Here is a 27590-nt window from a genome sequence, read left to right as displayed (position 1 = left end):
CAATAAAATATATAAACACTACTAATTTCCTTTAAAGGCTGTTCATATTTATGTCCAGGGTAGTAACTTTTATTCAAGCACACTGTATGTTTTATATTATTTATAATGAAAGATGTCCAAGAGAACATGACCTTTAAGAATTACTGTAATGTAGCCGAATTAATTCCATGTGAATGATAAATGGACATAGCAATCATTTTGATTTTTGAGGACATTTAATAAGGGCTCCAGAAATGGTACAGAAGTTAATTCAATTCGGTTATCTCCTGTCGTTTAGAGATTCATATGACGACATTGGAACACGAGGCTGTGGCTACATCGTTTAAACCAGGACATCCTTACCTCCACAAGAAGATCCACCACGTCCGTGGGCATCTTTTCAATAAGAATTTCAATGACTCTCAGGATCTCCCCCTTGGCTCGTGCGAGCGTTGTCGTGTGCATATTCTGCTGCGATTGGGTGTTGGCTGCGAGAGCGGTGTGCCTGTGGACCTATGGAAACATTCCATGCTGCAGACGCGGCTGACACCTGACAGAGTTTCGCATCTCTAGCCACTGGTTTATTTTTCACTTATTACAACAGAAAAAGAAAAGAATCGACAAGCACAAATCTCCTGCGATGAGTTAGGAAATACTTTTGATTGCAAAATAAGGTATTTCGTGCAATATAAACTAAAGTCGTGTTTTGTAAGGTCCTGGGGACGTGAGACTTTAATACCGCATCACCGTGACATCCCTTTAAAAAGGGCAGACTGAAGGTTTGTGAGCTGCTGTGTTTGGCACTGAGGTGGGTAGCAGTGAAGAGACTCAGCAAATGTAAGAAGATACGACCCTTGCTTTCACGTAATGGTAGTAAATGATGTTTACACGGCACTTTGTCTCTGGCAGCGTTCTAGGTGCTTTATAATCCAGTTGGGAACTTCCATAGACGCGCCTCCAAAAACAATAAGCATTGCAACTGATGTGAATTTAGTGTGGATGACCCCTCCCCCGATCCCAACTGTCCGTCTGCCATGGTTCAGCGGAGAAAGAGCATCCACGGGCCCTGGACTAGCCAGGGGGCTCGGGCGTGGGGTTAGTGAGGAATCCTTCAGTATTTTACTCAAAACTCTAAGAGAAGTGGAAAACTTGTGTTTAAAAGGTAGTAAATGTGGATTATTACATTAAGGTATTTAAAAATTACCTGTCTAACCAAGTGCTGGATTGGAATAAATCCAAAGCATAGCCATTCTAACAGTTCATTTAAAAATACTCACATATGGAAATGGTGCAAATTAAGTTAAAAAAACACAATTAAATACAAATACTGGTTTGCTGTCTTTAAAGAGGCAGTTTAATGCCTGGCATTTATAGGACCGGTATATGTGGTCAGAGTGTGCTGTAAGGGTTATTCAGCATAGTCAATATTACCATCTGTGTATATTCCACTGAGGGGAAAAACTGGTACAAAAATTCCATGGCTAATAAGCGTTCATTTATATGTACATATACTTCATATAAATACATAATATCTATACAATATATAAACACACATATACATATGTTTTAAATACAGTGGAACCTCACTTTAACACTGTGCACTATTAGAAAAACACACACCTTTAGGTCTACAGATTTATTTTTGCTATGAGTACAAAGTCTCACGGCCTCACATAAACCTGTACCGTCTGCTATTAGGCCCTTCCCCCTCCCTTCTAGCTGCCTTCAAGTCACAACTATTTGCCGAATGCCTATCAAGGATGGCCCCAGGGCAGACACGGGCCCAACAGGGTTCAGGTTATCAGGGCAGACTCAGAGGCATTTATTTACTATTTTAAAAATTCATCACAGGTAACGGAAAAACAAGTCAGACCAAGCCCATACATACCCCATGGACACCAAGTCTGTACGATATTCAGGCTGAAATGGAACAAACCTTTAAAGAAATTTAGGAGCTTATCACCTGCTCCTGTATCTCCCGCTAGTAAGACCTACAGGGAAGATTCTATAATTGGTTCACTGCTCTCTCCTAGGTTTTCAGTTAGATGTGGGCAATTAGTTTAACACTAGGAATGCGGGAATCAATTGGCATTCAAGTCTTCAGTTGTGCCATGTAACAGGAAAAACAATTAGCAAGTTTATGACTTTTACATTTCTGTTCACAGTTAGAGAGCCAGCGTTAAATAAGAAGTTTGGTTTCGATGACGGGTAGTTACATTTGTAGAATGTAAAGACCTTTAATATATGGAGCGGAGGGCAGGGCAAAAGTAGGTTTACAGTTATTCATATGAAAAAGTAATACAATAGCTAATAAATAATAATACAAGAATAAACTCTGTGTTTCAAGTACTAACAACTGTAAACCTACTTTAGCCCCACCTTGTATTTTAATTTGCATAAGCGTGCTATATCAGATTGAGAAAGTACTGCGAAGTATTTACAAGTGAATTAACTGCTAGAATAGAAATGCATAGGAAAGCACCAAGTACTGAACGCGCTGCTGTGGAATTCAGTGCGTGTACATAGGTACAATGTATTCATTTCAGTACACGATTATTAACTGGCATTGCTAGAGGACACACTGGAAGGGTTATTTGTGGATGCAGACCCTCAGCTCACAGTATCAACTAGTTCCTCTAAAGGAGAAGACGGAGCCCCGAGGTTGCGCTCACCTCCTTGGCAATCGTGGTGATGAAGGCGGGTGGTCTGGCCGTGGCAATGAGTGAGAGGGCATGCCTGGCTGAGCGGGCAGAGTCAGCTGCTGGGCTCAGAGGCAGCCCCATTGTGATGCTAAACAGGGATCAGAAAAAAGGAAAAAAGAAAAGAAGCATTAGAAATATAGACTGAAAAGATTAGACACAGCTTATAATGTCAGTTCAAGGTCAATGGGAGCACTCAAACAGTTAGAATATAATGGACTTGCAACAATGAGCAGTGATTAGGAGTCAGAGTGTTCTGGCATCAAATACAAAATCGAATAATTAACCGTGAAGATTGAAAACAGTATGTGCATCTGTCCAAAGTGTTACAAACGCCTTGTTAACAAATTATCAAGAACTAGTACTGAATACATATCACCAAGCTCAGAATAAGGCAAGAACAAATATTTTGCTGGGCATTCTCCATTTCTTCCCTAAAAAAAGCTAAAGGTAATTTGCTTATAATGCTTCATTAAGAGGCTATATTTAAGGCCACACATCTAAAAGGGAGCAAAATTCACTCCTGTCTGTGAAATTATCACAAGAACGGAGAATGACAAAATTATTTTTAGCTTGTACACTAAAATATCCCTAGTATTGCTACTTTAACCCCACACTTAATACTTAGAACCAACCCACTAATCAGTATGCTCTCCCGATAGTTACTTACCATTAATGAAAAAATTATAGCAACTGACACGCAGCCTGGCATTGTCCAGGCCGCATACAAGAATATGTACACGAAAAAATAAATCTCTCCAAACTGTGAGAATGTCCTAACAGGAGAGCGATGTCATTTATATTCCTCTGCCATCCCTAAAACACACAAATGTATTTTTCTGTTTCCAAGCTTCCTTTACATAGACTACTGTGAAAAGCATTTACTTCTAATTAAAATGCAGCATGCCATCCACACATCAACTGTATACACGGTGCATTTTGTGATTAAGAGACCCAGTCGTAGTCTCTCCCGCTAGTTAAATAACTTTTACATTTAAATAGCCATATGAAGTCACAAGGGGAGCTGTCCTGCTCTAACTAAATAAGCCTGTGTGCTTCGTGTCTAAACTGGGTTGTGTTTACTGAAAATTCTCAAAAAGTTTACAGGTATTTCTATGATTTATCTAAGAATCAGTATGTTGAGTTTTCGTTGAAAATAAAGCTGCATTATGTAGGCATTCTCATCACTGTTAAAGAAAGTAAATTGATTACAGAAAATTCTGTTTATAATTTCTTTGTGACTGTTTTGCTGCTTAAATCTTCGAGAATAAAACGGTCAAAGCAGGAACTCAGAGGAGAGGGGACGGTGAGGCTTCCTTTGATGTTCACCACTAGAAGAGAGATGTGAGCCCAGAGGACAAGCACGCACACTGAACAATGAACAGAAGGCAGGCGCTGGGGGCACCACCCCCATGGCAGACCCCAGCCAGGGGTCCCAGCAGGGGCTGGAAGGAGATGCCCAGCAGGAAAGCACGGTGGGGCAGCTTAGCGACCTGCTTTCCTGGATTAAACTTTAACGCTGAAGATTCAGTAAAAGAAATGCTGGGGCTAGATTGCTCAATAATTACAAAGTGCAGATCATATTTTAAGTCAGGTTTTAAGACATTCAAGTGCTCATTAAACTTTTCAGATGCTCTATGATGCTCCCTTTTTCCATCAGTGTGAATGAATAGGTGTCGATGAGACTAGCAGGCTGAAACAACCAAAAACTGTATGTTAATTGAATAATTCTGAACAAACCTAATTCAAATTTTATAAGATCAATAAAAATCACAGAATAGTGGAGTTGGAAAAGATCTCTTAGTAGCATCTCTGCCAAGCAGTGAGCCAAGGAAAGTGTTAGGGTGGTGGGTGACGCAGGCTGTGAGAGAATTCACAGAGAGCAGGAAGTGCAGAGGGTAAAGGGTTTATTTTTATTTTTGCAAGGGAGGGAGGGACGGGGCTGGGTGTGGAGGGGTGCGCCAGCACCTGCACCTGCACCGGCACCAGCCCCAGCCCCAGCCCCAGCCCTCAGGGGTCCAGGGCCGTGACTTTTTATCAGGTGATGGGGGGGTTGTAGAGCAGGATGTTTCAGTGTCGTCTTTGGGTGCAGGGTCCGGTGGTCACTGTGGTCTGGTGTGTCCTGTTTCATGGGTTCCTGAGCCTCTGCGCCTTCAGGGCGCTTCTAGCAATTTTCTAGTCCTGAGGATAGCAGCTCATAAAACAATTCGGGTCAGTAGGGCTTGGGGGCCCTAGCCAGCTCCAGGGAAGAAGGCCTGAGAAAGTGGCTTTCGTCCTATTAGAAAGGAGAGTCTGTCTCCTGGGAGGCCCATGTCATACCTGGAAGGAGGATACAGAGGAAAGAAACGGGGCATGGAACCCAAGGACTAGGTTTGAAGTCAGACTTGGACGCTATTATTGCATGTTACCTGTGTCTGCCCCCAGATACCCCTAGAAGGCGAGTGACAGCAGCATGTCACGGAGAAATCAGGTCCAGAGACGTTCTGGGAGGAGCCTGGTTAATAGTGAATGTCTTTCAGAATAGCTGACCTTTGAAGAGATGTGGGGAGGGGCTTGGTGATATTATAGTTCACTGAACTCATGAACTGGTAACATAAACGAACTCAGTGGCTTTGGTTGAATGACCACATTGTATCCCTGAGAGAAGTTTCTAGTAGTGTGCTGTATGACTCATACTTCAGCTCTGTTTTAGTCAGTATCAAGAGTGGCTTGGTAAAGTTTGGTGATGGGTGGTGGGGTCTAGAAGACAGATGGGGAAGGAAGCTAACCACAGACATACAACTACCAGTATTGCCTGGTGACTTCAGCGGAAGCTGGAAAGCAAGCATGGTGTAGAGGCGTCAGTGTGTGCTTTTGAGTGATTCCCGCCGGCAGTGTCGCAGGGGACAGCTCTCTTGTTCTGAGGTCAGGGCTCTGCAGGGGCCTTTAGCGCACGCACAGTGTAAAAGCGGGAAAGTTGTGGGTCTGACAATAGAAGGGCGTTGCCAAGGCACAGGGGAAGAAAAGCACCCCTGTCTCTGGCCTCTGCGGTCTGTTCAATGGGCCACTACCAGGGCACTCTTCAGAAAGCACCACCTTTATCTCACAGTCCACTAATCTGCTTACAAGCTTCAGTGTTCTGAGTCAAATCTGAAACTCCTTGGTGTGAGACTCTGGCCCCCCATGTCTAGTTTCACTAATTTATAACTCAGTCTTTTCAACATCAACGCTCCCGAGGCAGGCTAATTTCAAAGTTGGCCCCTAAAATTCTGTTCCTGTTTCTATTGTAGTATTTTGCCAATGTCTCTCACCTACTCTTTTCCCTCCCTTCGTTCAATTCTGCGGACTCTCACATGGTATTCTGCGATTGCTATAGCACTCGATTACCTTCTATTGAAACAAAACCACCACCACCGATACCCGTGTATTCTGGGCCCTTAGCCTTGACTCCCATCTGCCAGGCAGTATGAATTAGTTTTGTATTGTGAACTCCATACAGACCGGGGCCGTGCCTTCTAATCCTGTTTCCCCCAAAGTGCCTACTACAGCCCTTGGACCAGGTAGTGGCTCAATAGTTATGCACTAAATGAAGTTACCTGGCAAATTCAGCAGGAAAAAAAAAATCACTTAAGCCAGTTATTTGACTGAATTGACCAGGCAGTGAAGTCAAAGTAATTGATCTGGTTGTCCCAACAGACACAGTCTAATTCTGCATGTGGGGGTCTTCAAGAGAGCACTGCGTGTGGGACTCTCAATGAAGAAGGATCGTGTCGTCAGAGGTCTGAAATTAAAGGAGCGTCTGCCTTATTCTGGAATCTGTGTGTACACGCAGACCTCACTCTTTCCGTCCGATTCTGCTGATCTGGCTGTTGTGCATATCGTTTATCATACAGGTTTATACACTGGGCCGATGTTTCAGTCTTTATTCTAAAAGAACATGTTATGAGACACTCTCTGTTTTACTCGGCACTCCAGTACACACATCCAATATGAAATACTAGAGATGATAGATATTAGAAATAAAAACACGAATAGAAAAATGGCCCACTCGGGCTGAGCTCATTCCTTACATGACTGCTCATTAATCCTGTTCTAATCCTCATTCCATTGCGGTAAAAGCATTTAAAAGTTACATGTAAGACCACTTCAGTTAAATGTCATGGTCTGTAATTGTCAGACTTCCCCATCTGTCAAATGAAGGAATACTGTAAGGGAATATTCAGGGGGAGAAACACTTAAACTTTCATTGGACAGTCCGCCAATCATGGCCAACAGCGGTGAGGACTAAATGCTCGTGTCCCCCTTAAATGTCACGTGTGGAACCCTAACCTCCACTGTGATGGTGTTCGGAGATGGGCCTTTGGGAGGTGACTGCGGGGTGAAGGAGGCCATCGGGGTGGGGCCCTCATGGTGGAATTAGTGGCCTGTAAGAGACACCAGAGAGCTTGCGGGGTGTCTCTCTCCACAGTCACGAGCACGAAGCACTCATGTGAGGACACAGCAATGTGGCAGTCACCTAGAGGCCGAGGGGAGAGGCCTCAGGATGAATCCCGCCTTGCCAGCATCTTGATCTTAGACTTCCAAGCCTCAAGAACTGTGAGAAACACATTTCTTTTGTTTAAGTCATCAAGTCTACGGTATTTTGTTATGGCAGCCCGAGCTGACTGGAACCAGCAGTAACAGGGCACTGAAAACACTCCCCATTGAAAACAAACACTGAAATTATTTTGACAATGCATACTTAATTACATGACACCTGGGAATGCCTGCTTACCCCTTCCTGGTGAGACAGGTGTGTTAACAACCGTCTCTAATGTAATAAGGAATATTCAACTCCTCTGTCATATTGGACCTTACTTTGATCATTCATAGGTAACTTTAAGTCCCTAAACTCAAAGACGGCAATTACTCCAACAAGTGCTTGTCTTTCACACCTGTGTCCTCTCCGCTGTGTTCCCTCGCAGTGAAAGAAAGCATGCCGCCATGATCGAGTTCAGTGGTTATACATTTTCTATTAAAAATAAACATCACGTGACTAGGGCGAATAGTTTAAATATAGAATTTTAAAGCCCCTTACTGCTTATATGGAGTGTTGTGTTCTCTACTCCCAGTGGGCATTCGATAAAGAGTTCAAATGCCGACTCTCTTCCTCCAACTCTATGCAGTTCGAAGAGAATCTTTCTAACACGTGGTGCTCATCTGTACGTGGTCAAAGGATGCGTAGCTTCCACATAGTGTATGTTCCCCCCTTCACGCTTGGCAAACTGAGTACCCCGGAAAAGCAGTGGTCTGTGTAATTATTAAGGTCCGTCAGTCGCGGCGCTGAGCGAGGAGGGACTGGCTGCCGTCAGCACTGCTCTGCGTCCCCTCGCAGCGTACAGGGTCTGCAGCATGGACTGGGAAAAGGGGATCAAAGCCGTGGACCACAGCACACAGCCACGCAAGCCTCGCCTTCCAAAAGCCCAAGGACTTTCCTGTTTCTTTTTAAAGTGGGATTTTTCTACTGTTCCTGCCATTTTATCAATATGTACATAACTGTGCTGATCTAACAAATTTGTGGATTTGTAAAAAACAAAACACTACATTTTTCTAGTTTTCCCTCAACTAGTTGAGGGTGACTGAGCCTCTGATTTCAAAGAAGTGCAGCCTCTTTTGAATTAAACAGTTCATCGTGCATGAGCTGCCCATAATAATTCATTTAAAAACTCCCTCACATCTGATTCTGCATGTAGACCACTTGTCATAGAAAGGGTGGCATCATTGTGTGGTATGGGCGCAGCAAAACGGGAGGCAGGAGACCTGGGTGATGGTCACAGCTCTTATGACACCATTGTGACCTCAGACAAGTTGTTTCATCCCTCTAAACCTTAGTTTTAGTTAATAGCATACCAAGGGCACTGGATGAGATGCTGTTGAAGAAGACCGTTGTCTTTGAAATTCTATACATTATTAAATGTTTACCACATGGAAATCACTTGACAGTTATGTATAAGAATAAACACATAACACACAGCCAAAGCAGGCAAGAAGCTGGCCTTGTATTTGAATCGGCTTTTAACTTTTAGAAGGCACACAATTCTTGATTAAAATGATTTCATTAAATAGATTTTAAAAATCTGAAAGTACACTTGAAATTCTGCATCGACCACTTCTACATGCTCTTATTAGGTTGATTTAAATTTAGCACTTGCTTGGTCTGTGGTTCTGTGGGTGTGAGGTTTTGAAGGCAAGGGGTCAGTCAGAGTGTGAGAAGCATGGCTTTGGCGGTCAGTGAGACCTGGGGTCAACCCCATCTTTTTATCGAGCACAGTGGGCGAGAGATAAGATTCATATTTTTTCATCTGCAAGATGGAGATGACAATGCCTATTTCTTGGCCCCCCCCCCGTATTTAGATGGGAACACGTGTGATGTGTGTGGCACAAAAACTCACAGGCAGCAAGCATCAGTAAGAGGACGGCGTTCTGTAACCCTGTTTCCCTACACACGGCTAGGTATGTGGCAGGTGCTAAAAGCAAGGAGAAAAACTCACTAGCACTCTCTTTATAAAGCAAAAGGTAAAACCAATGTTCTCTTTGACCTAATTCTATTCCCAGAGGTAACCAGGAAGGACATCACCTGGAGTTGAGATGGGAGCATCCCATGGTTTAACTTCTGCCAGTAATTAATGAATAAAATTCATTGAAAGCAACATTTACTGCACTTTCACTATCCAGCTTCTTTGGGGCACACCCGGCCGTCCCATCTCTGTCCGTTTGCATGTCCTTGGTCCTTGCCCTCCCCTCCTCATCAGTGAAGCTGGTCCTGGCAGGCTTCCTGATTGCCCAGCGAGCCACCTCTCCTCCACTCTCAACGCACTCAGACCTTGTCCTCTCCACAATCCCTTTGTGTCTCTGGGCGGGCCTTATTTTCCTGTAAGACTCCAAGTGCTTCGGAGACAGGATCTTTGTTTTCTGCAACTTTACGACTATGCATAATATCTAACATGGTCCCTTCCACACATCAGCTACTCAAAAAGCGCTTGCTTACTTAATAAACATAGTTTAAAATTTGGCAAAATATTTGAAAACATTAGAAAATACCTGGTGAGGTTTTGGTTTCGAAGACGTAAATTCTAAGTCATGTGTCCTCATGTTTCCAAAATAAAGGCATCATTAATGCTGGAAAATGCCCTACTAATTTTGAGCTGTACAGAGTTCCTGCAGGAGACCTCCCTGGAGCCACCTCTGCCAGAGGATGCCGATATGGAGGACGGGCAGGAAGGAAGAAACTGCCACAACCGCACTCCCCACACTAGGTAGCAGGCCTCTCCCTAAACCCCTGTCCCTCATAAACTCACAAGAATGTGAATAAAGAGGAGAACACTCACAACCTGTGTGTTTTCTTTTTCAATAAACATGAACTGAAATTTCAAAAAGGGTAAGTTTCTTAATAAAGCAAGCTTAACATCCCAGCCCAAAGTGGGCAGCTGGCACTGTAATTGGTGTGCATGTGAATCAGGAACACAGGGGAGGCTCAGGAGGGTACTGTGAGCGTGCGACACGCACGTGACCCCACACACGCTGCTGCTCCCTCTCTCCCGCAGTCCTTCTGCAGCCTGTACCCAGTGCGTCATGGGTAGAATGGGCTGTTTTCAATCTAAATCTTGTTATAGATTAATAAGCAAACATTTTCTTGCTTATTATGCAATTTATCACGATGAAAATTACATCGGACTCCTCAAGGCTAAATGCTGATACATTCATTTATTCAGAGCAGTGTGTAAAGAGTCATACTAATCTTCGTGACAGGAAAGGATATAATAGCGAGGTGTAAATTACCTACTGAAAGACTACAGTGTTTGTGTCTGCAGACGTATTACATGTATTTAGGTAAAACACAGTCGCATCTGTACATTTGCTGATATAAGCTTCATGTAAACTTTTTATTTAAAAACAAAATATTACGCATTAAACTAAAAAATAAAAACCCATCACTTCTCTTCCCAGGCAACAAAACAAAAGTGGATACTGTTGAAATTGTGTTTTGATCAGATTTAAAACTAATCTAAAATATTAGGTCAAAATAAAATTTTAGACAACCAAAAATACTAAAGGACACCAGGGAACTGTGGTCACGAGGCCAGCACTGGACACTTGGGAGGGGGCCCACGGCACCTGCAGCTGAGAGGAGGGCAAAGGCTAGAAATATGTTCTGGGGCTTCACACAAAGGCTGGCTGCCTCCTACTACTGCCCTAAGTTCCTGGGCTTAGATTTCCTTCTAATCCTTACAGCCGGTCTGGGACCTTCAGACCTTCAGTACCCATGAGCTATCCTGCCACCCCTATGTTGAACTGTCCATTCCAGCAATGGAGTTACTGTATGACTCAATCCCACTTTTAGGTATTTACCTAAGAGAAATACAAACAGGTAGTCAAATAAATACCTGTGCATAAATAGCAGCATTGTTCACAACAGCCAAAAGGTGGAAACAACCTAAATGTCCACCAACAAGTAAACAGACAAACAAAATGTGATACATCCATGAGTGGACTATTATCCAACTCTAAAAAGTGGGTATCGATCCATGCCACTACATGAATGAACCTTGGAAAGATCTGAAGTGAAAGAAGCCAGACACAAAAGGCCACATGTTGCATAATTCCACTTAAGTGAAATATTAAGAATAGGCAAATTCATAGGTAGGAAACATTCATGACTACCAGGGACTAGGGTGTGGGGGTGGGGTGTAACTGCTTAATGGTGTAGAGTTTCCATTTGTAGTGACTACTTCCGGGAGCTTGAGAGCAGGGATGGCTGCGTAACCTTGTGAATGCACTGAATGGTGCAGAATTATACACTTTAAGATGATTATAGCTCTGAATTTCCTGTTGTGTGTACTCCACCACCAAAAAAAAAAAAAATCCCCTGAAAACCTCCTTCAGAAGTCAGGAGGCTGAGCTCTCAAGCCAACATTGACCTCCTCCACCCCTAACTCCTAGCTACCGGGTTACTACACGTTTCCGTTTATTTCATCTGAGCAACGCCCTCAGCTCGCCTTCTTGCTCCAGCACTCTCCACATGGCTTCCCTGGGTCACTGCAAACTCCTATGATGGTCTTCTACTGGCTGCAAATGAAACCTCCATAAAGCTGATTTAAAAATTAAAACGAGTGCAAAGAAGTAATCCCCCAAACTATTTGCTCACATATTCTACCAGTAAAACATTGTGGGCATAATTATATATATAATTTTCCTTATAAATGATACGTTTACCCTATTATTAGCCAATAATCACAATAAACAATTTAAAAACTGTTACTGATCAATCACTGGCTCCATGCTAAATCCCAGTGCTGATAAAATTAGAGGAATACACTTCCTTTTCAATGTCCATATCCAAAATTTCATATATTGATATATTTGCATATTTTTCTATTAAAAACACACAACTTACACAGGATAATCGATAACAAACAAAACAAAACAAAACAAATTACATTAACTGCAATGGAGCACCTACTTGGCCAGCTGCTTCTCAGCATCCGCACAAAGTTCTAGAAGTCCCATCAGGACAGCGGACACGTCCATGTAAGGCTCCCACACTGTGAACCCGCGCCCAATCAGATCAATCGCTGTTCTCCGGATAGTGCTGTGCGGGGGCAGTTTGGGGCTCGGCGGCTGGAGCAGAAGAAACGTCAGTGCTTTGCCTACAGTTACAAAATAAAAGGCAAAGCAATAAAGTAATTTTACTTTTGTGATATTTTCTTTGAAGCATATTTTCAAACTATAAACTGTTTCGGATTTCTTTTTTTTATTTTAACTGAAAAAGTTTTGAACACTAAGATTATAAAAGATCTCAGGTTTACAGTATGCCTGGCCACATACCTGAGAGGGTAATTTATATGGCTACAATATCTTACACCACATTCTGTAGTATTTTAATTACATAAAAATTATAGATAAGTATACACAATAAACTTCCAGTGTTTCTTCGTACACAGCATTCTGCGAAATGGAGTTGGCTTTAAATGATGTGATGTGGTTATCTCTCACCTCTCTTCTGCATCTAACAGAGTTCGTGTGTCGAACACGTCCTACCAGTGACACATCTCATTACAGACGAGTTCACCCATGGGAGTGAGGGGTGGAGAGGGCAGAAAGTGCAGCTTGAAAAAGTGTCCCCTCCTAACAAGCACATACGTTCCTCCACATTCCTGTGTTCTGAGTATGACGGTGCCAGGTGTGCGCTACATTCTTCACGCAAGTCAGCTAAACTAAAAAACAGTTCTACATGGCGTCTAACGGTGTTGAAATGACCAAGATCTTAATTAACATGGGCTGCTTTATGTTGAAGATAACGCTGACAGTTCGAATACATGCGCCCAGTGGCCATTAAGCTGCAAAGGCCCATCTACTTCAAAAGGTGTTCTGACATTTAAAAAAGAAAAACACGAGAGACTGTGAAGAGCAGGCTGCAATAAGGAGTGGTTTTTTTGTTTGTTTGTTTGATTTTTTGAGGGGAAGAGACAACACAGTTTCTAAATGATTGAAGAGGGTAGCATACCAGATAGAGGAGCAAGCACGGGCTTCCGATTTAAGACAGACATTTCTTAAACAAACATTTTGTTAATTGCACCCCCAGGACTGCATCCACCTTCCAGGCAGGAAGAGCCAGAAGGATGAAGGGCAAAAGAACATGTGCCAGGTAAGTCTCCCCCTTTTAAGGTCTGATTACATTTCACTGGCTGGAATTATACCATACGTAATACTACATCCATACATAATCCTCCCCCTAGTTTCAAGGAAGGAAGGGAATGTAGTTTGTTAGCTGAACCCACATCTATCTTCAATGAAATTGAAGTTTTGTTCACAGGGGAGAACACTACATAGGTTGCTAGAAATTTCTGCCACATCTTCACTGTTTACCTTAGAATGAAATTCTTATTATTAACACAGCAATTAGTATCCATGCATTTAACGAACAATAATACATCATCTCTTGGAATTTATTCTATTGTCTAAAGCTAATTTTACTCACTTATTATTATTTTATTTTATTGTCTTTTCACACATGCTAATTGAGTATATTCCCTGATATATATAAAATTTTTTAAAAATATTTTTGTTTGTCATAGGCTTAGCACAATGCTTTATATTCAGTAAATACTTAACACATATTGCTGCTTTGGCAAATACTAAAAATTACTTTATGCTATATATACTCAGCACAGTCAACAAAATTATTCACAGACCGGAAATTTCCAAGAGTCTGCCATATGCTTTGCCCGTGGGGAAGTTTCCATGGCTCTATGGTAAAATGGTAAAAGTATACGATGCAGTAAGTCCTTATCATAAAGCTGAATTTATTCAACTTACGGGACTGCTTTTTTGAAGTTTATGTTCTTACTACTTTTTGGTGAATAAAATTTTTTCAATGAGCTGGCTGATGTGGCTCAGTGGACTGAGTGCCGACCTGTAAACCAAAGGGTCGCTGGTTCAATTCCTGGTCAGGGCACATGCCTGGGTTGCAGGCCAGGTCCCCGGAGGGGGTTGTGCAAGAGGCAAACATGCACTGATGTTTTCTCTCCCTCTCTCCTTCCCTTTCCCTCTCTCTAAAAATAAATAAAATCTGTAAAACAATTTTTTTAATGAAATGATGAAGAGAGTGGTAATTTTTAAGGTTTTTACTCAGTCAAATAAAAAATTTAAACACTGATAAATACCCTCAAATTTTATTTTCGGAAATTGACTGGCCCGTGATATCAAAAACCTGGGAAACAACCGCTATTTGTAATACCGTGACTGCCCCAAGGAACCACAGGGTATCTTGTCCCACTGGAAGTATCACAACCAGCAAGTCCTCCCACTGGTCACTGGTTCTTAACTGAGTCTGCCAAGAGGCTCCTCCTAACTCAACTTGCTACGGGGTGAAATTCAGCATTATCCACGTTAACCTGGGACCATATTCAAGGTCAAGTTACCAAATAACTGGTCTTTTTTAACTGTGTGGCAGCTTCGCAGTGGGCATTTAGCAAGTAGCAGGCACTCCGTCACCACCACCCCTGTACGTCTAGGCAAATGTCCAAATGAACTACCAAAATGCAGACAGCCTCGGAACACTGGAAAACAAATCAAAATAAACTGCTTTAAAAGGCAGAGAGCACTAAAATCCAGCGTTGGATAAATCACAATTAACTTAGAGCCTCTGGCAGCGGAGAGACTAATTCCGTTGTCATACAGTCAAGCGTGATAACAATACCTCATATTTTAGTGCTATTTTATCTTCAAGCATTTTGTGCGCATATGTGTTCCAACTTCAATCTTACTGTTTTTTTTTTTAAAAAAAAATGCTACAAAAGAGCAAAACCGCAAGAAAATATCTACTCTTTGCTGTAACAGCAAAATGCAAAAGGTGAGGGGAGAACTGAGGCAGAGACAGGAAAATAAAGCCCATATGAGCAGCGGTCCCAAACCTCACAGTGTTACACAGCGACTTACTCACTGCTTTGCTTTGTCAAGAGGACCACTCTCCAGTCATAAACTGACCGACAGAAGACAATTAACAAACCAAAGCTGTGGTACCGGACTGGTTGCAGTGACCAGCTCTTTTAAAAGATTCACATACAAGCCATCACCCTAACACACACACAGCGCTATTACTTAGGTAACACTGAATTTGTTTTCTGGAGTATTTACTCGTCCGTGTCACGAAGCATAGACTCACTTTATCCACACGCCCTACATTTCTTGAAAGCCTATGACACGAAAACTGTTAACTCTAAAGGACCGTAGTTATATATTTCTGTAAGTACCAGGTATTGTTTTTAGTATCGTTCATTTGATAACAGACAGTTTTTAGACTTCCTTTACTCTCTGAAAGCACACACGCTCAGGGCCAACTGCCAGGTGTATGCACTAACACTTTCCAAACTAATTCACATCTTTATTTCCACACAAGCACAGACCCTGTAGTATGACATGTTCGTGACAGGAACATGGATCAGGTATTCCATTTGCCCAGCTTTTATTTGGGAAAAATATTGTTAAATAAGAAAGGTTCACTTAAAAAGTGGTATGAAATCAGTGGCATTTTTCTCCAGCTGTCCATTTGTAATGTTTATTTCCTCTCTCTGTCTCTTTCTTTTTTTTTTTTTTTTGGCTTAAGTCTTCCCTCCCATGATGCTTCCCTTGCAGTGCGTCCCGAACGACGACGAAGGGAGAGGCACCGGGAAACTGCAGAGGAGGAAGGAGAAAGATGTGGAACCTCGCGTCAGAAGGGGACAGGGCCTGCTCACATGGAGGGCGTCCCTGCTGAAGGCGCAGGGACTTGGATTTTATGGTGGCCGACACTTACAGAAACCAGGGGCCATGGAGGGGAACTTTAAAAATTAGAAATTAAAATGGAAGCCAGAGTCAAACCACACTTTTCAAGGGAGAATGAAATTTTCCTATAAGAAATATTACAAAATCATAGCATTTCAGAGAATTGCTCTCCAAAGAGCCCTCAGAGATCAGTGACAATTATTACGGCTGAACTGCTGATAGGTAAAATATACAATCATTTCCCTGGGCTTTGGTTAAGACAAACTTGTTCCTCATACTTAAAAGGAAATTATGAATGAAGAAATGGCCGCTAACCATCCGTGGCTCTAAACATTAAGAAGGGAAAAAAGGTCCTATTTAAAAAATACATTAATTAATAGCCCAATTACAAAGAAATTCCTGTGGGAGAACATATTATATGCACTTTAAGCCAAACGAATTTATGATGATTTATGCCATTACAATGAGTGCAAAATGAATTAATAATGATTGGCCACTTATTTCAAAGTATAACCAAGTGAATAAAGCCTTCTCTTATTTGCTAATGTCCATCAAAGAACAGGGAGGGCAGAGTGCTTGCTGTCTAAATTCCATTGCTTTGCTTTATACAGGTACTTGATCTGATTAAAAATAATTCCAATGTAGTGTGCATTATTCATGGATATAGAATAATTAACAAACATTTCTACAACTAGATGCTTGGGATTAATGCGGTTATTAGAAAATGCTTTTAAACTTTTAATGTTCTCCATGGCATAAAAAGCCAGTCATTATTTCTTTGAATAAGAAGCATAAAATAACTTTGATAAATGAGGAAATCAATTTGATAAAGATATTGACTATAAAATTCAAAAGTGCCTTGATTCAAAGTACTTTTATTCTGTTCTATTTTGAGTTATAAATTAACCAAGTTGTGATATATAGTGAAAGTTAATCTCATCTTGCTTTGGGTAGTTGATGTATTTTGGATGTAGTTACCTTCCTGTAAACACATAAGAGACTATTACTTACTGCACATGGTTTTCCTGCCTATGGAAGGTAAAGTGTGCTGTTTGACAGTCTAGGGGTCAGCAGTAAAGAAATAAAGTAACAGAAGAAGTTCGTGATGTCAAAGAAGTAAAAAGAAGGGAAAAATCCATTAATCTGTCAAATCTCTAGCTGAGTGGTCCAAATACTTCTATGTCCTGTTCCCGAAAGGTGTAGGATTATTGAATGACATGAGCGGAGGGGTGGGGCAGGGGACCAGAGAACGTGAGGGTTTAAGTTTGAGCTCTAGCACCTACTGGCTGCGTGACGCTTTTCTTCATTTGGCATTTACTAGTGCAGGCCGTGTGCCAGCCACTGTTTTAAGTGCAGGGTAAGGAAGTCTGCTCTCATGAAGCTTACATTCTAGTTGGGACATAAAAACCTAATGAACAGCCCTGACCAGTGTGGCTCAGTGGGCTGGGCATCCTCCTGCAAAGTGAAAGGTCTCCAGTTTGATTCCCGGTCAAGGCACATGCCTGGGTTGTGGGTTCGACCTCTGGTCGGAGTGCATGTGAGAGGCAACCGATTGATGCTTCTCTGACACATCGATGTTTCTCTCCCTTTCTTTCTCCCTTCCTTACCCTTTCTCTAAAAATAAATAAATAAAATCTTTAAAAAATAAAAAACGTAAATGAATAAATGTATATGTCAAGTAGTAAGTGCTGTGAAGAAGAATAAAGCAGAGTAAGAGTACAGAAAGTGATAGGGAGGGAAGGACCCTGCAGAAGGTGGCATTTAAACAAAGACCTGAATGGGATGAAAGAGAGGCACATAGGCACCAGTGGGAGAAGGCTTCTGGGCTAAGGAAACAGCGTAGAAGACCCCGTGGCAGGCACAGGCCTGGGACATCTAAGGAGTAGCAAGAAGTCCAGTTTGGCTGGATGGCAGTGAACATGGGGGAAAGAGGAAGGACAGGAAGCCAGAGAGGCAGCCAAGGGATAGACCACGCAGGGCCTTCCCAGTGTCGGGGGGGTATTCTCAGTGCCATAGGAACTCGCGAGAGTTACATGCAGGAGACTGAGGTCCCTGAGAAAGCAGCTGGGATGTGACACTGGGGAGGCCAATTGGAAGGCTCTTACCATGGTTCAGGCAAGAGACAATAATGACCTTGACTAAAAACAGTAGGGTTGGGGGTAGTAAGAACTGTGAATTCTGAATTTTTAAAAAAATTTTTTTGAAGATAGAGCAGACAAGATTCATTTAGGGGTTGGGTGTGGATGCATGTCAGAGAGAGAAGTACGGACAACTGACTCTGAGAACTGGGCACGAGCGGCTAGGTAAATGGTAGTGACATTTGCTAAAATGAGAAAGAAGAGAAGGAGATTTTTTATCTGCTTTTGGACTGGGAGCAGTAATAGAAATTTTAGAGTTGGACGTGGCGGACCGGAGATACGTACCAAACATGTGGATATGGATTTTAGGTAAGCCATTGGGTGTACGAGTCTGGAGTTGGTGTAGAAACACACTCTGGAATGAAAAATTTGGAAGTCATCCACATACAGAGAGTTTTGCAGCCATGAGACTGGCTGGTTGAGATACCCCCGGAATGAGTGTGGGTATAGAAGAGCTTCCACAGGTTGGAAAGGAGGGGGATCTCAAGAGTGAGTACAAGTGGCTAACAAGGTGGGAGACGGAGGAGAGGACAATGTCACAGAAAGGAAGCGAAGAAAAGTTTCAAGCTTCCATGTGGCTGGAATTATGTGCTATCAAGAGATAGAGCCCAGGGCTGTGAACTGCTTATAGGGTTCGGAGATGCTTAAGCCACTGGTGACCTTACTGAAAGGTTTCAGTAGAGGGAAAGGCAGAAAAGCCTGATTGAAATAGACTCAGGAAAGAATGGTAGCCAAAGAAAGAAGGGAAGGTATATACCGTCAGAATATTTATTATAGAATGTATGTAATTATACTTAGATTCCTTACTACTAGTGTTAAACTAAGCATCCACGTAACCTTCTATAGAGATAGACTGAGAAATGAGATAAATGAGCATCTCTGATATAGTATGTATTCCTCACTGAAAATTAGTCTAGTAGTATTCCATGTTCCACACATAGCTTCCATCAGCCTTCTCTGGGCCCAATCAACTCCAGGAAGCAACCAACCAGAGTGAGTCTCTGGCCCTCAAAGCAGAGACTGGCCTTTCCAGGGACGAAACCTCCCTAACCCTGCAGTTTCACTCACGCCTGGCCGGGAATGCCTCGAAGCCCTTCCCGGTCCCCTGTACACCAGGAAGCGCACTGTCAGAGGACCTGCCCAGAGCATCATGGGTTCTGAGGATGCAGATATGCCTCTCCAAAGCAACCGACTTACTGCTTGACCAAAGGCTCACTCACACACGGTTATTTTTTGCATTAGCACCACTCTAGAGTTTTAAAAATTTCATTATTTTTTAAAAATACAGGAAATCGCAACAAGAACATTCTCCAAGAAATAGCACTCATGTTAACCCACAGTATGGCAAAAAACAAATGTTTCCTGATAAACTTCCTAACTGCCCCTTCTTTTTAAATAATTCATACAGACTAGGAAAGTTAGTGATCACTACAAGATACATTGCAAAGTAATTTCTAGACAGTCTAGTGGAGATTAAAGCTGCATGGAAAATGACTTCACCTCTTTTCTAACCACCACACTCAAACACTCAACAGGAGCGAGGAACTGCTGGCTGTTGTGCCTTCACAGCTACGGAGTCCCAGGCTAGAAGTATTGGATTCACCCTTTGTAGACACTGAATGGTAAGTTGCGACATGGAGACCACACTAACCACAGGAAAAGTAAATTCAGAATCGTTTTATACGCCGGCGGAGAGACAAATGCCGACATTCTCAATGCAAGCACTCCAAACGCTTCCTTTCCACACATTTGTTTTACTGATGTTGAGTGAGGAGGAAAAAAAAAAAAAGATGAGCAAACAAAAGTCACTCTGCTGCCCGTTTCTCAGTCTGGACATCTTTGTTTAAGCTTTGACTTGGCTTAAATGAACGAATTAATATTGACAAAAACATCAACTAAGCTAATGAGTTGTTAGTTAAGGCAATAAACATGTCACATTAGAGTCAGCGCAGTAAAGAGGTAATTAGCCCTGCAAAAGCCCTGCTGATTGGAGCTGTTGAGATCCTCTGCTCTTAACCTTTGAGTCCATTATCTAGCCCAGAGTGGTGGCTATGTTAATGGGACTCGCCAGTAAACAGCAGCCTCGCTGGAGCAGCTAAGCCTGCATTCAGAATTCTGGGAGGGCAGGGTGCTGGTGCGTTTATAAGCGAGCCATCAGCAAAGCTCCAGGAAAAGCTGAAAACAGAGCTCTTTTGGGAATAAATGTTAATGTCAAACAAAGAGAGGACAAAGACATTTCCAAAGAATTATTTGGGGGTATACATATTTTTTTTACAAATGCATACATAGCAATAGAATAAGTAACATACAATGTGACAAAGGAAATGTCAGTTCAGTTACAAAATTCTCTCTTCTACAAATAGGGATGCTCTGATTCTTTCAGTATCAATAGTCAGATACTATAATACAACGAATTCCTGACTATCTGAGTTATAAAAGCAACCAAGATCACAATGAAAATCAGTGATAACAACTTATATTCATTTAAGACAAAAAATACACACACGGGATTACACTTCTGAAATATATAGTGCTTATAAACTACCCTTCGGAGAAGCTCGCTCTAGAGGATGTTTTTTTTAGACGTCTCACAAATTTTACTGATTTGGCTTTCAGAGAATAGCCCTGCCAAGTCTATTTTGAAAAAATACATCAGATGCTTGTAGAAAAATCACAAATGGTAGGACAGAATCTATGAGTTAAAGCACAACATGTGTGAATAAAACACCTGTTCTCTAGAGTAGTGGGTCGTCCCTGAAAGAAAGCGAAAAGATCATACTGAGGAGCACAATCTGAATTTGCATGATGTTTATATAATCACTCCCCCCAGATTATCAAATGTCAGCTGAGCTTTGACACTGCTTCCAATAGTTCACATGCATACAAATACATTAATTGATAATAATATGTGCATATAAGGTAGTTGATGCCACACTATCAGGAAGTGCTTTTCTTTGAAAAACTTGTTTTTCTTTTGAGTTTAAAAGCAAGCACATTATGAATTCAAGAAAAGACAAGACCGACATTCATTTTGCACGTTTCAATAATTTTATTCTATTTTCTTCTACAAAGGAAGAGAGCGCTCCACCCTACTTTTGCTCTTACACGAGCCTGTGAAAGAAAGGTTAGACGTGAAGCTCCTGGCTGCCGCTGTGCGCGTGTGGCGCTCATGTGTCAGGAGCCGCAGGACGGGCACAGAGGACACTCACGACACAGTCAATCAGTAAGTGCTACCTTTTTCCGGGCCGAGTAATTTCGAAAGGGACAGGAAACAATTAGCCACCTCACCCCTTATTGGCTAGTGCATAGTTCTGACATATTTTTTAAATTTTCCCTCAATATAGCTTTTTACTAAGTTTGTGAAACAGCTATATGTGGCTTAATTTTCATTAATTAATTCTTTTATATAATTAAATTTAAACCAGTTTTCATTTTTAATAAAAATGTAATGCTACAAACTAAAATAAAAAAAAATACTTTTTCTGTTACTCTACTGTCATTGACGGTAACCCGAAAAATGTATTACAGTATCTACTTCTTATATTATACACAGAACACACAAAAATGTCCAAAATACTTCTAAATTACCTGGGAGTAATAAAAAATAAGATTGTCAGAATGTTTTTTAAGACTTCACATGCATGTATGGGTTTAATTTGATATAGTGATTTGTGTAACTTCATACCTAAGCAGTGTATCAGAGAACAACATACTCACTCTTTCGCTCTACCCCAACGTACTTGAAGAACAGGACACATTGCCAGACCGTGCCCTCCTATGACAGGTTGGGAGCAGACTGCCGTGAGTGTGCTTTGGAAGGTCCTCTGGGTGGTTCAGACAGGTCCCCCCTGCCCCCGCCCCACCTGCACCCTGCCTCGTCCCTTCCCGTTAGGTGGCAGCAGCTACGCTCCTCTCTCCAGTCAGTGAAAATCCGTGGACAGTACTGGAGGGCAATTGAGTAAGATCTGGGTTCTAGTCCCGAGCCTCCAGTTTGGTAACAGTTTGAGCTTTGGCAACTTAACCTGGACATTCGTTTCCTCACGCAATGAGATATGATGAGATGGGGAAGGACCCATTTCTTGTGTTCCCTGAGTGTTAAGTGGTGCAACTTGCACTCTGCCTGACACAGAGTAAGCTCTTGACATTTTCTTCCACCTCCAGCCCCCTGTGTATAATCACACAAAAACTGTTCCTTATTTTCTTCAGTCACAGGTATTTATTTGTATATTATACTAAGAATTCAAACATGGACTTTTGTAAAAGTGGAAAATTACTGGGATTCCAGTCTTTTAAAAATATATATATAATATAAAGCATTTTACCAAACAGTAAGTGAGGGGAAGAGAGGGGAGAAGGGAAATTGTATTGGCTGACCGCCTGGTAGGGGGCAGGCAGAGCTCTAGGGCTTTCCAGGTGGTGTTTTATTTATTTCTAAAAACAGTCCTGTGGGGAACATGGCAGTAGTTTCAAATCTAAAGATGAGGAAAGCCATTTCTCAGGAACCTCAAGTAACTTCTAGATGATACTATCAGCAATGCTGATTATACTGTCAGAAGCCCTCGGTTCTGTCCATTATAGTGTTACGCACAATACTTACTGAAAAGGAATAGGCGATGTCACATCCCAGACTTAAGACGATACCTGCAAAGGAATGCTACGTTTAATGTTACAGCGGAAGTGCATCATCAAACTGCTTTTCTCCTGGTAACCCCGGAAACTGGACACTGTGTTCACGACAATCAGGAAATGTGACCGCTGCGCCATCGAACCCGTGTGAAGAGTGAAAAGTCCAGTGGCAGAGCTCTTCGAGGCCGGCCCAGGTCGTCACCTCACTGACCCCCCCCCCCCACACACACACAGAAGGAAGGCAAAGGCAGACGGTACCGCAACACTGCCCTGCCAGCAACCCCACCCCCCCCTGTTCACCCTGGCCTCAGCCGAGCCGGCAACGCTATTTTTCTTGCTCTCCAAATCCGCAGCAGATGAATCAAATGTGAAAGCAAGATCAATTCTGTTCTAAGACAGTAAATGAGCTTAAGATCAGACCTGTTTTGGTTCACGAATAAAATCTAATTATGTTAGCTTAAATGTTGGCTTACACAACTATATTACGGACACAGGAAAAAGAAAATACCTTCACCCACTCCCACTGGCAAGCACGTTGCATGGCTATTGGTAGGATAAAAAAAATTTAGTCCCACATACCACACCACCCATATTTACAGCAAAAGCTATAGCGCAAAATGCCTTCATATGCATCGTATTTTACAAAAGTCAAGAGCTGGAATGGTCCTACCTTCTCATTATGATAAATCAGAAAACAGAGGCTTAGTGAGGTTGCGTGGCTTCCTCTAAATCAAAGGTCCAGAAACCAAAGCTCCGGTCTCGAAAACCAGTGTTCCCTCCATGGTAACACCAAGCCTCCCAAACTAATGAGGTTCCAAATGATCGTTATCGTAACGGTTGTGACTACAACTGTATCCCTCTGTGCTTAGCACACTGCCTGGCCCCAAGGAAGCAGTAAAAAGTTTGCAGAATAAACGAATGGATTTAATTCATCCCTCACTGTCCATAATTTATTTGTCTTACTGTCCATCATTTGTCTTTCAAGGTCTGGTTAAGTTCACTATTTGTCCCTGAACTTCTGGAGCACATCTTGTTCATACCACTGAAAGCAATACAGACTTAGAAGGCTCAGTTAGAATGGACTTTAGAGATGATCTGGCCCAGAGGTTTCTCATTCTGGTTAGTACTTAGACTCACTTGATGGGCTTAATGAAAACACAAATTTGTGGCCTCACTGCAGACTCACAAATTCAGAACAGAGTCCAGTGGCATGGAGTTCGCTATTTTATAGGACAGCCGATAGACGTCTAACAGTTCCATTGTTAGATGTCTTTCTTATTACACAAAATTCCAAACATACAGAAAAATGGAAAGAAAAGTATAATAAACCTTGTTCTAACCATCATCCAACTTCAACAGTTTTGACCCCTTGGCCAATCTTGTTTCGTCTGAACCATCACTCGACTCTCCCCAGCACCGTGGACTACTTTGCAGCAAATCTTATTGGTAAAAAATATTTCAGTATATGTGTCTAAAAGATGGAAACTTTTAAGAAACCATAACCAAATGCTAATATCACAGTAAACAAAGTGATCGACAATTCCTTAATATGTTCACATCTTAGTGATTCTTTCTGTCCCCCTCGCTACCTCTTTTCCCCACCTCCCTACCTCTTTTTCTTTCTTTCCTTCGCTGTTTCACACTTGTCTCTTCCAGTCATAAGCTAGACATGTCTCTTTATTAACTCTCTTCATCTACAGTTCGCCCCTCACCCTTCCAGGGGGTATCAGTTCTGTTGTCCCATTGAGTTTCCTGAAAGCTGATTCTGCTTATAGATGATTTCAACAACATTTAAAGAGTATTCGTCCGAACTCTCTTATTTCTATAAATTGACTGAACAGATTCAGGGGTAAATATATATATATATATATATATATATATATATATATATATATATATATATATATATATATATATTTACTATTTCTTAGATGCTGTTAAGTACTTCCATCAAGAAGTATATGATGCCCAGCAGTCCCTTTTTTTGTGATCTTAGGAGTTACTGCCCAGGTCCATTAATTGATTAGGGTGGCAAAACGGTGCAGTCCCCTCCTCTCATCCCTTCTTCATTCATTGGCTAGAATACTGTTATAAAGAATTTTCTCTCGTCAACCATTCTATTATGCTGAGGTGATCTGTACAAACACATAGGATAAATGTTTATTTCCCTTTATATACCAGTTTTCAAAATAACCTGTTAATTTCTGGCATCACTCAAAAGTGACACTGAGGTTTGTGTGATTTTCCCTCTCAGAATCACAATGAACTCTTCGGTCAAAATAAATTGATGTGTTTGTGTTCCAATCCACTGTGGTTATTTTTATTGCCCTTTTACTTTTCTTTTTTTTAAAAAAAAGATTTTATTTATTTATTTTTAGAGAGAGGGGAAGGGAAGGAGAAAGAGAGGGAGAGAAACATCAGGGTGGGGTTGCTTCTCACTTGCCAACTGGGGACCTGGCCTGTAACCCAGGCATGTTCCTTGATTGGAAATTGAACCTGCGATCCTTTGGTTCGCAGGCCAGAGCTCAATCCACTGAGCTACACCAGCCACGTTCCCTTTTACTTTTCTCAGGGTATCTTTAAATACAAATATATAGCTTGCTTCTGAATTATGAGTCATGTACAGAAGTGTTTCCACATCAAATTAGTTGACTTTTAGCACTCACATGATTTCACATAATATACATAAGTAAAATTTCAAGTGAGTATCATATATAACATAGATTATATGTTTTATATTGTAAGTTCTTAGGGCAATAATATTTGTATCTCTAAACCCAACAGAATAAAACTAATTCAAAAGGAAGTTTAAATTTTTAATAACAGCTTTAAAAAATTATAACAAAAAGGGAATTAAGACAATGTAGGAGTTCCTTAATTATTTTGGATAAAATATTTCTTAGATTTCAGGTTTAATTTGAACTTTCAGTCTTGTTTTTTCCCTCAGATTTCTGCCTTCCACATACTTTAAGCCCTGGTTAGCCTTTACCATCTGTGAGACTATCTATGTTCTACTTATACAAACGTTCATGTCAATTGTCTACATTAGACCATTTGCCCTACTATGTATCAACCTGCTTCATCCTTTCCAATCCTCTCACTGTTCTACAAAAAAAAAAAAAAAAAGAAAAAAAGGGAAAAAATTTAAAAGTTTTGTAGATCATCTGAAGATGACCACACCACAAAGATTCTGGCATTTTGAGTGAAGATTCTAAAGAAAGGACATTTGAAAGTGACATTTCCTCAGTAAGGTAATATATTTAAACATGAACTTTCACAGAGTGATGTAATAATCACAAACGGGAGCAGAGACTCTGCATACTGGGTCACTCCTGTCTGCCAGGAATGAACTACAGTACTTTTTTTGGCTTCCACATGTAGGAGGCAGGAGTAACTGCCAATCTCTACTGTCTACAAAGTCCATCATGTAGTTTAAACATGGTACTGTCCCATGTGAAATCATCCAAATATTTCAGATTCAAAAGGCCACAAAGCACATCACTGCTCCCAAAGTTAGGTTAATATGGTTGCCAAGTTTGGAAGTGATTAAGTGTGAAAACACTTCTGATAGCTCCATCAATACTTGATGTTTTAAAAAATATATGTATTACAACGTAGTCTTTGCATTTTCGTATTCAAGAGTTCTATAAATTTATCAACCCATTAACTTTATAAACACTACATTACTATACTTTAAGTGGAAAGCTGTGAATTATTACTAAGGGTGGCCCACTGTAATTGAAATATGTTGTGAACCATGGCAAGATGAAATCAGTCTAGGTTCAATCAAAATATTTAAATAAATTCATGTCTGGATGATATGGGAAAAATGGTTACTTATCTCTGGTGAGATGGCACTTGAGGTTGACAGAAAAACCTAAAGTCCAACTTCTATCAAAAATGGAAAAAAAATATGTCAACTGGCTGCTAAATTAATGGATACTCACTCTCCATAGCTCAACTCTCAAAAGAACAAGTACTCCTTACCACAAGAATGAAGATTGTTAAAAATAATATCAAACTAATTATAATTTCATTCATAGGATTCAAAGACTTCAGCAACCCCCTTTTTAGACAATATCAATGATGTAAAAGCAGCCCAATAGAAAATGCACAATCTCAAAGGTGGCTGAGGGACTTGCTAGGATCATCTTTGCAGTCAAGGTAGTCATTAAGTATAAAACAGAAGTGCCACCTGGGCACAAATATACCATACACACCACCACGGGGCAGTCACCTGGACATCCAAAAGTTAGAAGGGCAGCAGAGTTCAGAAAGAAAAACCTGCTGTGGTAGGTGTCTCAGGAAGGCAGCCACACGAGCAAATGTCAAGGCAGCCATCTGCAAGGCCTTACCTAATCCTAGAGATTATATTCAGAGAGTGAAAAATCTGTTGACCAAAGTCTTTGCTGCCCACGCAGCGATGAGGGGCACACCTCACACCTCCTGCCACAGTACAGGTTGAGTCATCAACCACCCACTAGCTTTACTTTCCCTAACATCATTTCTGTCTCTCGTCCAGTTGTGGTAAATTTGGTTCTGGCTTAGATAATTTGCTTTAATGACTTGGTGCCCTTCCAAATCCCAGCCCGGCTGACGCTGGAACGCTGAGTTGGACCCTGTGAAATGGCCAGTACAGGCACCCCTCATTTCACTGCGCTTCGCCTTACTGTGCTCCACAGATGTTGTGTTATTTACAGAATCGAAGGCAAGCCCCTCTACCAACAAAAAGATTATGACTCACTTTATTGTGGGGGTCTGGCACTGAACCCACAATATCTCTGAGGCCTTCTTATATATGACCATTTTGACTTTCAAGAATGGCAATGTCATGTGGTACAAGATTAACACTTGATATTATCACAGT

General features: G+C 41.5%; 1 protein-coding gene across 3 annotated transcripts in view; it reads right to left on the bottom strand.

The window, feature by feature from the left end:
• WDR7 (WD repeat domain 7) overlaps window positions 1–27590 on the bottom strand; it is a 287924-nt gene that overhangs the window by 76612 nt on the left and 183722 nt on the right. For all 3 annotated transcript variants that reach the window (XM_024580302.4, XM_024580299.4, XM_024580301.4), the window contains 3 exons: window positions 12157–12343; window positions 2652–2769; window positions 343–492 (listed from right to left, as the gene is read on the bottom strand). In XM_024580302.4, coding sequence (XP_024436070.2) covers window positions 343–492; window positions 2652–2769; window positions 12157–12343 — 455 coding nt within the window. The remainder of the gene's footprint in view (window positions 1–342; window positions 493–2651; window positions 2770–12156; window positions 12344–27590) is intronic.

Source organism: Desmodus rotundus, chromosome 10 (genome assembly GCF_022682495.2).
Source record: "Desmodus rotundus isolate HL8 chromosome 10, HLdesRot8A.1, whole genome shotgun sequence".
Lineage (NCBI taxonomy): Eukaryota > Metazoa > Chordata > Mammalia > Chiroptera > Phyllostomidae > Desmodus > Desmodus rotundus.
This window is presented reverse-complemented; position numbering and strand designations above follow the sequence as displayed.